This window comes from Cibotium barometz, chromosome 16 (genome assembly GCF_041138505.1).
Source record: "Cibotium barometz isolate CiBa-2024 chromosome 16, ASM4113850v1, whole genome shotgun sequence".
Lineage (NCBI taxonomy): Eukaryota > Viridiplantae > Streptophyta > Polypodiopsida > Cyatheales > Cibotiaceae > Cibotium > Cibotium barometz.
In genome coordinates this window covers 57,867,906-57,882,543 of record NC_141061.1, presented here as the reverse complement: position 1 = coordinate 57,882,543, position 14,638 = coordinate 57,867,906, and the positions used below count along the sequence as shown (strand labels likewise).

At 38.1% G+C, this 14,638-nt stretch overlaps 1 protein-coding gene across 1 annotated transcript; it reads right to left on the bottom strand.

The window, feature by feature from the left end:
- Positions 1-903: 903 nt before the first annotated feature.
- Positions 904-3,345, bottom strand: LOC147630777 (uncharacterized). Its single transcript, XM_086810762.1, has 4 exons — positions 1,898-3,345; positions 1,570-1,826; positions 1,181-1,466; positions 904-1,091 (listed from the first exon to the last, which is right to left on the bottom strand). Exons 1-4 carry the CDS (start codon positions 2,567-2,569, stop codon positions 945-947), a joined length of 1,362 nt encoding a protein of 453 aa, XP_086666888.1. The 5' UTR covers positions 2,570-3,345; the 3' UTR covers positions 904-944.
- Between the last annotated feature and the right edge of the window lie 11,293 nt (positions 3,346-14,638).

Sequence of the window (14,638 nt, the reverse complement as noted above, 5' to 3'; positions counted from 1 at the left end):
TACAGTGGTTAGACGGTTGGCTAATCCATGGGACTGGATGGAGTTAAGCTGGACTGATGGATCCCTAAATTGAGACTCAATTTTGTTATGGTACGATAGATGAAGTAAATCTCGGACAAAAATTGTTGTATGAAAAAGAATCGACGGTTGTACCTCTCAATGAGAAAAAAAGCGTTGGTCTCTATGATCCAAGGACAATCTTTTCCCTATTCTGACTATGGGACTTACGGGTTCGAACAAATCAGTTCAGTGAGTTAAGGCTTTTGACTACGTCAGAGAAAAATTATCTTGGAGGAATCGTCCGTGCTTTCCGGGCAAGGGAAGTTTTTCCAGGTTTGGTTTTGAAAGAACCGATGGATTAGTCTCTTGTCCGAATATCCGTGGGTGAGGCCCCGAGTGTGGGACCCTGCCCTGCGGCGCAACAAGTGCTACTTCCACTGCTAGCACCCCTGAATTCGTTGCACGGTGGGGACAGGGATCTTACATCTCTACTCACCCTTTGAGGACGAGCGTTTTGTTTTGTTTAAAATTGACTGGAATTAGAAAGTGCAACACAATACATGCCATCGCTTGCTTGAACCAGTGACCTTCAGACTCTCGAGCAACACCTTTCTCCACAGTACTAATTTGCGATCGACAAAGACGAGCCCTTTGTTTTCATATATGCAAGAATACTCTTACGTAGGAGGAGTCAAGACACTAGTATAGGTGAATATATGCAATTAGAAACTATATGGGAGTCATCATTTTATTGCCTTAAATAGAGAGGATATGGGTCATCATTTCATTGACTTTTTCAAGCATTACTCATCACTACATACTAAAATGAAACCTTAAAAAAACACTCTTATTCTTGAAAATCTCACATTTAATGGAAATGAAAAAAAACATTTTAGTGCCATATTTTAGGCGGTCTCCACTGCCTTTGCAGACGTACACGAGGCTCAAAGTCTGAGTGTGAGATCTAAGGGGGAGCCACCGGTAGGAAGGGCGTTGCTGAATAGAGGCGGCTCAGATTGGTTGCCGTCTAGAAAGAAGTAGCTGGCAGGATATGTTGACCACCTCCAAATAGGAGTGGAGATATACTCGTCCTGTGAACGGAAAATGGGATGATTAAATTCCAAAATTTAATCCCAAAGGATTAATCGACTCTTATTATTATTATTATTACCACTATTACCGTGGAGGTGTCGGGCGCACTGGCGCTGCTCTTTGTGGTAGTGGCGGAAACAGGGGACAGCGTGGTGGAGGGAAGTACGGACTCCGCCACGGTGTCATACCCAGTGGCACTGGGAATAGCAAGAGATAGAAAATTGTGCGGGCCCCCGCCTCTGCTCTGCCGGCGGCACGCCACCGCCGCCACAGCACCCGCGCTGTCGTTTTCAAGCTCCAGGTTGAGCGTCGGCTCTGCATCTCCCGGCGGCCGGAGCGTCAACTCGCAAACGTCCGTCCGTGCCGTATTGCTCCTGCAGTAATACAAAATTTGCTCACCTTAAAAACGCGGAGTTCCGATGACTAGCCTAATCCGACTACCCATATTAAGCGAAACTGGCCCGCCGATTCACGTACCTTCCATGACTCCGACGGTCTGTTAATTCTTGATCCTCCGTCGATAGCTGCCGTCCATTGACAGTCGGGATTCTCCAAGCGGGGAACTCCGATAATTTGCAGCCGGGTGCCGGCGGTTGAATGGCGCAAGCGCGTCTTTTGATATAAGCCAAGGCCGCTTGTTCCCTCTTAACGGCGCCGCTGTCCGTACGGGGGACGCTTTGGAAAGAAGAGAGCTCCATCATCCGCTCGAGCGATGATGGTAGAGGAATGGGCACCTGTAAAACCAGCGCAGGTAATCATATCCGTTAACAACATTACAAATTGGAAGTATGAAATGATAAGTTACCTGGTTAATAATCGGGCTTTGGCGCCGTGCGACAATGGGAGAACCGTTCTGTAGCTGCGTAGGAGGGTGGCCAAGACTACCCTGGCCCTCGTTATTCAGACCTAACGTCCCAACTAACCTTTGACGGCGGCTCTCCGCTGATCCCTCGTCTACTTTCCGGCACAGATCATCATCCCACATACAGTTTGATCCCTTCACCATGGCGCTTGGTAGCAGTTCCAAGGGACCAACTTTCGACGGACTTTCGATCAAACTGCGGCGAATGCTGCCGGAAGGAATCAACGTCCTGTTCCCGTCAACGGTCGACGGAAAAGTAGATCCGGCTGCATCAGGGGACACGAGGGCATGGCTAGACTCCCTTTCACGTGGGAGGATACCAGGAGGTGCATAGGGATAGAATAGAGGTTGCCCATGAAGTTGATGAAGCGCAACAAGCTGTTGTGCTTGCTCATGGGAAGCCCTCCGCTGCTCTTCGAGTCTTATTTTCTCCAATTGGGCAACTCCTAGACCTCTCTGTGGTGGCTTCTTTTGCCCTTTCTTTCCTCTTCTGGCCCTTCCTGGCCTAATGAGCCTCCTTTGAGCTTCCACTTGAAGGGCCACATGAGCAAATCCGGATAGCAAAATCTCCCCATCCTGGGCTGGATTGTTGGCACGAGATAAGAGATGGGCCATGTAGACGTAGAATATTGTAGGCTTGCTGTGAAGAGGTTAATTAAAAATAAGGGCATGAAATCTGCTAAAGTAATGGCAATTTTGCTAAAGAAAAAGGGAAAATGAGGAAGGATCCTTCAGGTGGATTTGCGACAGAAGATTGCACAATCAAGCAAAGGGAAGATACGCCATAATCGCAAAGGAAAGGGTCATGATTAATTAGGGTGTTGGGGGAAGAAGGGAGAAAGCAAAGGAGAATCCGGTAGGTGAGGAATGGGGCAGTTAAGAAGAAGAAGAAGATGCAATGGGAGGATTTAAGAACGGAAAACATGTCATAATGTAATTTTATCTAAACTGTACTAAAATTGGTTCTTGCAAGTTTTGGGGGTGGGGAGAGAGAGAGAGAGAGAGAGAGAGATGTACACAGAACGACCACTTTTCTCAGGAAACAGGGATACCTCTCACGCGCAACTTAAATATAAGGGCTGGCACTCTGTGTCTCTCTAAACATTTACAACACACAACTCACACTCTACGGTTACCTACCACTCTCTTCTCCATCTCTCTCTCTCTCTCGCTCTGTGGTCCACCCTCCCATATAAACACAACACAGCACAGTACACACACTCTCTCTCTCTCCTGCGCGCGTAGACACTACATACAAAAACTCATAAAATTATGACAATCAAAACATGTTTATTGGGTTGGTTACCTTTAGACAAATTGGGTCCATTCAGAGCTAAAAGAAGACGATTTCTTGTTCAAATTTCTACAGCCTCCACAAAAACCCTTCCCCCCCCCCCCCACACAGCTCCCCACCCACAACTAACGGGATTCCCGTTAGGTGCTTGTCCCCCCTCCCCACCAGCAAAGCTGGATCAGTTCCTCAACTTTCTCCAAAATCTCAAAAATATAAAGATACAGAAATGAGCACTACCTAGGTATTATATTATTGCTGGTGCATGCAAAGGTACGGCTGTGGTCCCTTGTCTGAGGAGGCTATTAGCTAAGAAGAAAGGCCAAGGCTACCTCCCGTATCAAAAGATACACTTGAAGCCTGTCACTGTCCGGATTTAAAGTTGATTAAATCCCAGAGAACCCGTCAATGCTTTAATAATGATAGCAACGCCTTTGTATGCTCGTGTTCTAGAATCTGTGTAACACACCACACACACACTCTCTCTCACAACTCACACACACTCTGGTCTCTCCCTCTCTCACACACAATGTGTTTTTTTTGAGAAAACTTACAAATTATATACAACTAGTTGGGGACTAGTGCTTTGCACAGTCTTTCTAGGTTTCTAAAATCAAATGCTACCCAAATCTCCTCAAACCTTCTCCTCTATTTTCTGAATCTCTAAATTCTTGTCACTTGGTAGCTTTGTGAAACTCTTTCTTAAAATAATATTATAGTGGGCAACCAGTGTGTTTCTCACTTCTTTTGAGACTCCAAATTCAAATTCTACCCAAACCTCCAAATTCAAGCCTCCTCTTCCTCTTCCCGAACCTCCAAATTCTTTCCAGGTAACAACTGTGTGAAACTCTTCTTTAAAAAGAGAAGAGATATAGAGATATAAATAAAAATAGAGATAGAGATATAGAGATAAAGATGAACGTACAACATTCTCATAAAAAACCTTCAAATTTTTTAAAGATTCAAGTTTTATGATTTAGCATGTTACTTTAGACTCACATCATTAGCTTCACATGCTTGCTTCACATGCTTCCTTTTAATGCTGTGCAGTGTACACACTGCAAACTCTCTTTCTCTCTCCTCTCCTCTCCTCTCCTCTCCTCTCTCTCTCTCTCTCTCTCTCTCTCACACACACACACAGCAGTGAGCTCTCTCATGAAAATAGCTTTTTTTATCTTTTCTTTTCCTATGTTACCTAGGTAGCTCACTTCCTCTAGAGTTAGGTTATCTCGCTTGTAGTAGCCACTGGCCGGCGTAAGCGAATCCTTCGTTAGTGAGGGACCAGGGTGGTGGATTACAAGTAATATGGCGGCACGAGATTACTGAACACAGAGGTTTTTTGATGGCAACGTCTCAAGCAAGGGAAGGAGGAGGACGGCGCTCAACGTTAACTGTCCGCTGTGTGTGTACGTATCTCGGGGACCGGGGCCTGACCCCTGAGGATATCAAGGTTCGAATTTCTCAGGCTTGATTGAAAACCAAAACTAGAGAGAGAGTGGAAAGAGAGGGACTAGGGAACCTGCAGAATGCAGACTGCCACCATAGTTAGGGCAGCCAGGTCCTTGTACAAGCAATTAGAGGAGACGGTCACGAGGTGCAATATATATATATATGAAGAAAGGTTAGCTTGGAAGTTGGGGGACAGCAGAGTGACCTTCCGTAGATGCAACTCATTTGCACAGAGAGCGCGTGGCTTGCCATGGCAAGTTGTGGGGCGCTCTTTCTCGTGAGTGACGCGCCTCTATTATCTAACCGGCTCTAACTTTGTTTGTTTCTTAGATATCTATCCTATAGCACCACCTCCCTCTTGGGCTCTTATGATAGAGAGACAAAAAGGAAACACGAGTGACTGACTGTACTGTAGTTACTAGTCACCTCCTAGTTGCTTCTTTTCATTACTAGTCACCTCCTAGTTGCTTCTTTCTGTGAGAGGACTTGAGCTCTTGCCTGTCCTCACCTCGGACCTGGTCTTTTATGGAAGTACCTTGCAAGTTGCACAACTGATAAATTTTCTAATCCAATGTATCTGTTACATGTACATATTGTATACGGTATATAATGCCCGTATCCAACCTTTTCGAATCTCATCTTTGGAATACTGTACAGTATACATTATTTATACCTCTTTGTTGCTCTGGCTATGTGATACCGACATTAAAATAAAGATTTATACGCATAGTACGCAACAACGATGCGCGGAAATGATGTGTAATGTGGGAAGAGGCGGTAGCCGCCTCGTGACTCATGTGGCGAATCCAGCTGGATGCCAGGTATGCCAGATTGGCCACTCGTACGGGTGCCAGGTGGCGTAAAAGTGGGCCCGACCTGTGTGCGTAATCTACTATTACCCACGCCTCTGTTCGTACTTCTGAAGACAGGGTTGCCGACTGTTGCCATCATAACCCCCACACAATTATTCCCAGACTACTAGCCCTCATCCTACCATATGGTCCATTCCTTGTTGCCAAAACCTTTAGTAGACTTGTGGACAATGCATGGACCTTGACACTTCATTTGCCCCCTCTTGCTACCTAGCATAGGCCTAGGCTAGCGAATCAAGGTGAGATTTACAACTGAGATCAAGCCTCTATCCTCCTCAACTAGACCTTGTTGGGGCCTACTCTAGTTCAAAGAGTCTCTTAATGTTGTGTCTCTAGACCCCTAACTTTATCCAAGTCTTCCAAGTGCCTACTTCTCCTTTCATGCCTCCACTAGTACACACAAGCACACATCCTCCTATACATAATTGCTTTTTGACAAGCATCATGCACTTTTTTGAGCATTTTTTTTACTGTGAAATACTTGCAAATTTTTTTTTGGGACCCGTAGTTATATATATATTATATATATATAACCAAAAAATAGCTTTATATCTCTTGGGGACAGTCATCTTTTGTATTAGAAGATGACAGATGGTCTTTAATTTGTCATTTGTTGAACATGGTCTGAATATAATGTTGGGAAGCTAGATGTAATACTTGTAAATTTTTAAAATTCTCGTAAAAAATTACACTAAAATACAAAAAAACTTTGCTATATTTCACTCGCCCGTCAATTTTGAAGGGCAAGCGTGCCCCATCAAGAATCAAGCCTGCTCCTATACCTCTTCTCCTTCATAGAATTGTCCAAAGTTCAAACCCGTCGAATGTCATTAATACATAGAAAGTTTGTGCCCATATTTCCTTTCCACGCTCACATCTTCCTTGTGTAAAAGATTCATAAATACTTTTTCTTCCAATAACTGTATCCTTTAACCACACACAAACATTAGCTATTCCATCTCATTTTGGCACTCGTCAAGATAGTTAGGTCTTTGCACATGTTAGTCTTAATCTTAAGAACTAATAGAACACTGACTAAAGCATGTGGTTCTTGTCTTTTGTTGTCCATGCTCAAACATGCCAATGTTCCCAGAAAAACCAACGAAACATATAGGAAAAATATATAGTTTTCTAAAAAAGAGAGGATCTTTTTAAAGCTCGAGATGATAAAAAGGGTTCAAGCATTAATTTAAGAATAGAACAAAAGTATGCTAATATTACCATACCAGTGAGTGAGCTTGAGATTAACTTTCACCTTCCTATGCAATTTATAAATTGGAAATGACATAGTTATGTATAACTACACTTGTCCTACCAAAAAAGAGAAGTTTTGAGTGAATGAATTTTCTATGATTTGTTTCTCAAAAAGAACGTCTTTCACATGTATTTGCTCATCTGAAATGACCATGTAATAGAAAGGTTGGTATTAAATAGTGTAAATATTAATGTGTGCCTCATCAAAATAACTTTTTTTATCAGTGGTAGTTTCTCTTGTTTCATGGATGAACTTCTTGTTATGAAGCACCAGAGCAGTTTTTTTTAAATAGGGCACCCATTTTCCTTTTCGATTTAGATTTTAGAATAGAATGTGTTTAGGTACACTAACAAAAGTACTTAATTTAGCCCACCCAATTAAATGATTTTTGGAATAAATTCTTGGTGTATTCATTTCATTTTATTTGCATCAAACTAAGTCGATTTTACACCAGTACTTAATTTAGCCCACCCAATTAAATGATTTTTGGAATAAATTCTTGGTGTATTCATTTCATTTTATTTGCATCAAACTAAGTCGATTTTACACAATACTTGGATGAGTTAAGGTTCTAGAATAGAGCATAAAAATAATAATGTGCTTATATCTTTTTAAATATCAAATATTGATATTAGGAAATTAAGCTCAATTTTGTATGCTACAAAAAAAATTATAGAAAAGAAAAAAAATCTCATGTTAGACAAGTCAAATACTAATAATGCAAATTTGATGCCAACTAGAAAACACATTCTTCGTTGGATCTCTTTCAAAATGATTAAGTTTAATATACAAAGTCCTAACATCTATCTCATTATCAACTCATAGTAGCATACTAGTTATATATGGTACTTGAAAGAAGAAAAGCATTTCTTAGTGCTTTACACCATATTCACTTCAAGTATAGGAGTTGTATTTTTTAATTTAAAAGAAAAAGGAACATTTATTTCCATCGTGTTGTGATATAGGATGTGCGATAAACTGGAGGAGCATTAAATAACTTTGTATTTGGCATGTTGTTGAAGAGAAATAGATTATTAATGGGGTATTTGATAAGTGTGACAATGTAGGGAAAAACTATTTTCATAACAAAAGGATAGCACATTGCTTTTAAATGGGATTCTATATGTATGAGTTAAATCCACAAAGCTTCCAACTATGTAAGTATAATGGGACATTACCAAAGGTTTTATGAACAAGTTTTGTACCTTACAAGAACAAATTTCACACCTATTAAAGACAAATGTTGGAGTGGAGCATCCACCATATTTAAAATCCATATATAAATTTTATTTTGATTTAAAAAGATAAAAGATTCAAGCAAGAGCTAATGACTTGCTCATTAAGAGAATGAGTAAACTAAGAAGATATGCTTACATAGAAGAATATGAGATAAGATTAAACAAAATATAGCTCACCAATTACAATATGATAAAAGATAAGATTAAACAAAATATAACTTATATGATAAAAACATATCTCATTTGGCTAAATGCATTAGACATGAAGCTTTGGATCTTATAAAATGGAGATATTAGCATCCATTGCATCATGCATTACATCTCTCAATTCAATAGCATATAACTTTAAGTCTCCAATAATTTTATTTAAGTCAAAGTCTAAAGATGATGTGAACCATTTCAAGTGAAAAAATGAGCTTGCTACTAGAAGAGTTGTCACGAGATGTGGAACTACTCTCACTGTCAACTCTTTTCAGATAATGAGTTCAATTATTCACAACATTAAAATTATTATGATTGAATTATCTGAAACTGGTTTCATTCTACATACTTTGTATCTCCTGTTTTTTATAATGAGGCCTATAATATGTGTTTTGTGTAAGATGTTTGTATTAGGTAGGTCATCCAAGGTAAGTCGAGAGTAACTGTAAATTTTAAAATTCAGAAGTTACTTGATTCATACCTAGATATGCAAATATATACAATTACAAATTTTCCCTTAGAATATATAGTCCATTTTAGTGCATAGGCTCAGAATGTTTGGGCAAAAAGGTATTGCTTCAATTTGTCCATAATTTTGTGAAAAAAATGGTAAATAAACCACTATAATTTTCTCTCACAATATTTTAAACTATTCCATCTTAGTTTGACACTCTTCAAGATAGTTGGGTCTTTGCACACATTAGTCTTAATCTTGAGAACTCATAGATCAATGACTAAAGCATTTTGTTGTTGTCTTTTGTTGTCCATCCTCAAACATGCCAACGTTCCCAAAAAAATAAAAAAAAAACATATAGGCAAAATATATAGTTTTCTAAAAAAGAGAGGATCTTCTTAAAGCTCGAGCAACAATTCTAATGATAAAAAGATTCAAGCATTAATTTAAGAATAGAACAAAAGTATGCTAATATTACCATAAAAGTGCACGAGCTTGAGATTAACCTGCACCTTCCTGTGCAATTTATAAATTAGAAATGACATAATTATGCATAACCATATTTGTCCTACTAAAAAAAGAGAAGTTTTGAATGAATTCATTTTGTATGATTTAAAAGTTTTTAAAAAATGATGTCTTTCACATGTTTTTTTTCATCTAAAGTCATAATATAATAGAAAGGTTGGTATTAGATCATGTAGATGTGTGTGCCTTATTAAAACAACTTTTTTATTAGTGGTAGTTTCTCTTGTTTCATGAATGAACTTCTTGGTATGAAGCACCATAGCAGTTTTTTTATATAGCGCACCCATTTTCCTTTTAGATTTAGATTTTAAAATAGAATGTGTTCTGGTACACTGATACAAGTGCCTAATTTAGCCCACCCAATTAAATAATTTTTGGAATAAAATCTTGGTGTATTCGTTTCATTTTATTTGCATCAAACGAAGTTAATTTTACACAATACCTGGATGAGTTAAGGTTCTAGAATAGAGCATAAAAATAATAATAGTGTTTATATCTTTTTGAAATTGTTTTTTTGAATATCAAATATTGATATTAGTAAATTAAGCTCAATTTTGTATGCTACAAAAATTTTATAGAAAAGCAACAAAAAAAAAATCTAATTTTGGACAAGTGAAATACTAATAATGCAAATTTGATACCAATAAGAGAACACGTTCTTTGTTGGATCTCTTTCAAAATTGTTAAGTTTAATAGACAAAGTCCTAACATCCATCTCATTATCAACTCATAGTAGCATACTAGTTATATATGGTACTTGAGAGAAGAAAAGCATTTCTTAGTGCTTTACACCATGTAAATGGGTTGCATCTTATAATTTTAATGAGAAAGGAACATGTTTTTCCATCGTGTTGTGATATAGGATGTGCGACAAACTGGAGGATTAAATAACTTTGTACTTGTTGGTAGAGAAATAGATTATTAATGGGTTGTATCATAAGCATGACAATGTGGGAAAAAATATTTTCATAACAAAAGGATAACATGTTGGTTTTTAATGGAATTATGTATGTATGAGTTAAATGCACACAACTTCCAACTAGTATGTAAGTATAATGGGCCCTTATTTAAGGGTTTATAAACAAGTTTTGCACAAGAATAAACTTCACACCTATTTTAAAGATAAATGTTGGAGTGCAGAGGCATCCACCATGTTTAAAATCCATATATAAATTTTATTTTGATTTAAAGATAAAAGATTGAAGTAAGAGCTGATGACTTGCTCATTAAGAGAACAAGTAAACTAAGAAGACATGCTTACATATAGAAGAAGATGAATAAAAGATAAGATTAAACAAAATATAGCTCATTACACTCATTCAACATGGCACTACAACATTATGTTTTAGATAAGAATAAAAAGATAAACATCGTCTTCAATTTATTGAAGGCACATGTAAGGAAATATATTACAAGATATAGATGAGTGACTTTTTTACAGATTAGAGAATCTCAATTAGAAGATGAGTTTAGAAAATAATAATTTCAAAACATGAAAAAAAAAATATTGTTGAGAAATAGATCTCAATCATTATATCTTGATTATATGAGTTTAGTAAATAATAATTTCAAAATGGGAAAAAGGATTTGTTGACAAATAGAGCTTAATTTGTATCATGATTATCTTGGTTATAAGTGAAGCTTAGAGTCTATTAGAGTTATAAATGCTAATAGTTATGAACAAGTGTCAAAATGTAAACACATGGGAGCTTGTTTTATGATGGTTCTAGTATTCATGTGAGAAGTCTAGAAGAGGCTATGTTTATGAAAATAAGTTTGGGATTAATAATTCAAACATTGTTAAGATCGATAATTCATGCTTCATACAAGTATAAAAATAGGCACTGGGGCTCGTAAAGTGCCAAACAATGATTTTTTTCTTTTTATAGATTTTTCTTCTTGTATTTATTCTTTATCTCTCTTTTCCTAATTTTTCTTCTTTTAATGATTAGGTATAAGTCACACCTTTATTTACATGCATTGATCACACTTTGCCACCATCATCAACATACCTTAAAACAAAGGTGAACTTGTCCACATGGAAAGGAAGGCCATTCCTCTTGGAGCTTGAAGAAGGGAGCTCTATCTTAAATAAAGAGCCTAATGCTAGGTACCAATTTGAGAAAAAAAATCATACTCTCATGTTAATACTCTCATGTAGTAAGTAATGAAACTAACAATATTATTTATGCACATAATCTTCATTTCTTTGATTTAATGCATTATGGGGTACAATATCTAAGGATGATCAAATCAAGGAATGAGCTTTATAACTTGGGAGATTAACTTAATTAAATTTAATTATTATTTGGCACATTAATCAAGGCACAAAATTCACATTGATCAAGCTCACATTAATCGAGGCAAGAAATTCATGTTGATCAAGCTCACATTACATAAGGCAAGTATAACTTTTTAGAGCTACAATGAGCTCCAAACACCACAAAAATAAGTGCCTACTCTTAGTGTGCCACTTATGTGGCTACGCAGTTATCCAGATCACCTTTACTCCCACCCCAACATTTGATTCTTCTATAAGCTTCTTCTACCATTCACCTTTTATACTCCTCAATTAACCTTTGAGTACAATGCCTCACCTTAATTAGCACATTAGGAGAATAGCTTGCCTTCCCTCAAAATATAAATCCCAAATATAAGTGAATATCTTGCCACTTCACAACAACAATGTGCACCCATAATTTCTAACAAAAAGGAGGAAGTATGATTTTTTGTCTGTCTTCTTATTCTTAGACATATATACTTTTCCTTATATGTGAAGAAGATGTTTTTTTTTGTCTTTCTTATTCTTAGACATATATACTTTTCCTTATATGTGAAGAAGAAAGAATTCTTTATAAGAAGAAGTCTAGGAGGAAGAGGAGAAAGAAGAAGATAGAGAAGAAGAGGTGAAGAAAGAAGAAGACATAGAAGAAGAGAATTTCATCTTCCTTCTCCCCTTTATTATTGCACATAGAAGAAGACACAAAGAAAAAAGGGGGAGGCAGGCTTTCTCCTTCTCCTCTCTTTATTATCACAAAGAAGAGTATTTTATCTTCCGTCTCCTCTTTGTTATCACACAAAAGAAGACATAGAGAAATAAAGAGGAGGCATGCTTTCTCCTCCTCCTCTAATTTTTTAAATACATTTTTTTTAGTAGAAGAAAAGGATTATTATTATGATTAGTGATTAAGAAGAACATGAAGATAAATTTTTTGAATGTATATAAACCAAGATAAAGCTAAACTAGAAAGATGTCAATCGATTTTATATATATCTTTAGGTCTAAATATGGCCTTCCAAATTCAAATGGTGAGAATTTAAAACACATACGGTTCACCAAATGGAGAACCTCTTAAGCCTTGCACAAAGGGAACACAGGAAAGAAATGTAAGCTATGTCCATGCAAAGGGTTTGGTAGTTGACAAACTTGCCCACCGCTTCTTGTGAGGAGGCTAGGGGTTTTAACCTTGCCACTAGCGATGCCACTCCACTAGTGATTCCTTGAGAGAGTGAAAATAAAAGAGGGAAGGAGATATGGAAATCTCAACCTCTACCTCAATGCCTATATGTGTATACAAGAGGGTGAGGGTGAGAGTGAGTGAGATATGGAGAAGAAGGTGGATATGGAAACACCACGGATATACTTCCAAAACGAATAGGTATAAGATTTTTCACATCAGGTGTTCAAGAAATTGCATCTCTCTATATGTTGAGCACCGCATACATGCCCCAACACTACGAACCATGAACCCATAAGCATCAAAGAAGTAAGGTAAAATTACAAGGGAAATCCACCCGTAAGACCCTTAGAATAAGTTGTTTCAAGGGAAAGAAAGCTTATGAATTCCCAATAGAATCGGAAGAGCACTGGCTGCTGCAGTATGTAGAGGCTATTAATGTACATTCCCACTTCTACTAGGTTTGGCAAAAGAAGCTCAATGTGTTCCCCATTCCGGTTAACAAGGTAACCACTAAAAGGGAAGAGCCACCTGACACGATCAGAACCCCGAAAACGTTGTCGCTCCACTCGTAGGATACGAAACAAAAATTTGGGGCAAGCCCAGCGAGAGGCCAAGAATGGATGAGGAAGGCACTAAAGCAGAGGAGACCAAACATGTTCTTGAATAGTTCAAAGCCTACAAGGTGGGAGACCACTTTTTACAATACGAGAAGGCCCAAAGAATCCATGATGGAAAGCGTGGAACATCCTAGATGATTCTCCCGAGATTAGGGGGATCAACTTGGCAGGTCCAGGGGAAGATCCGAAACCTATCTATATTGGGGAAGACCCCTCCACAAAAGAAGAGAGAAACCTTACTGACCTCCTCATGGAATTCCATGATTTCTTTGCACGAAAGTACACTGATATGAAAGATGTACCTCCTAAAGTAGTCAAACATACCATCCCCATGGTGGAAGGGGCAAGGCTACTAAACCAAAGAGCATACCCTATGAACCCTAGTTACTCCAAGATGGTCTATGAAGAGATCAATTGACTCATGAATGTTAAATTCATCTACGAACTAGAATGCACCGAATGGGTCTCACCCATTTGATAGTACCCAAGAAAAATGAAAAAGTGAGTGTGTGTATGGACCTCAAAAAGTTCAATACTGCCATGATACGAGATCACTATCCATTACCCTTCACATAGCATGTGTTGGACCATGTCACAAGAAAGGAGGCCCACAAAAAGAAGCTTAAATATTGAGGGCTAGGACCCTTCCTAGTGATCAAAATATCCCCACAAGGCACTGTATGCATCAAAACACTCAATGACATCAAAATGGTGATGTGTGCATCACAACACTCGATGGCGAGTTATTTCAACGGTAGTAAACTACGTGCATGATGGTAAAATGAAGTACTTGGCTGATGTACTTCATGTTTCGAATATTACAAAGAACTTGGTTTTTGTTGGACACATGGTTGAGCAGAGGGTCTGCAAGTGAGGTTTAATCCTCAATGATGTTTTGTGGAAGACTTCAAAAATAAGTGTCGCTTGGTTGCAAAGAGTAACAAAAATGGTAGGATGTTACTTTGTATGTGAACATGCATGAGATAAAGGCAACCATGTTTGTGCATGGAACAAGTGTCATTGTAGATATTAACATATGGCATAAGCGCATTGGTCATGTGAATGTATAGAGTCTATGCAGGCCCAAAATATTATTGTAGGTTTGCCAAAGTTTAAGATTGACGGTATGCATAAGATATGTGAAGCATGCCAGCTTGGTAAGCAGGCCAAACATGCTTTCCCACATAAAAAGCATGTCAGTGGAAGGCCATTGGATGTCATACATTCAGATATATAGGGATCGACCAAGACTGCAACCATTGCAGGTTGCAGGTACTATGTTACATTCATTGATGACCACACTAGGAAATTGTGGGTTTAT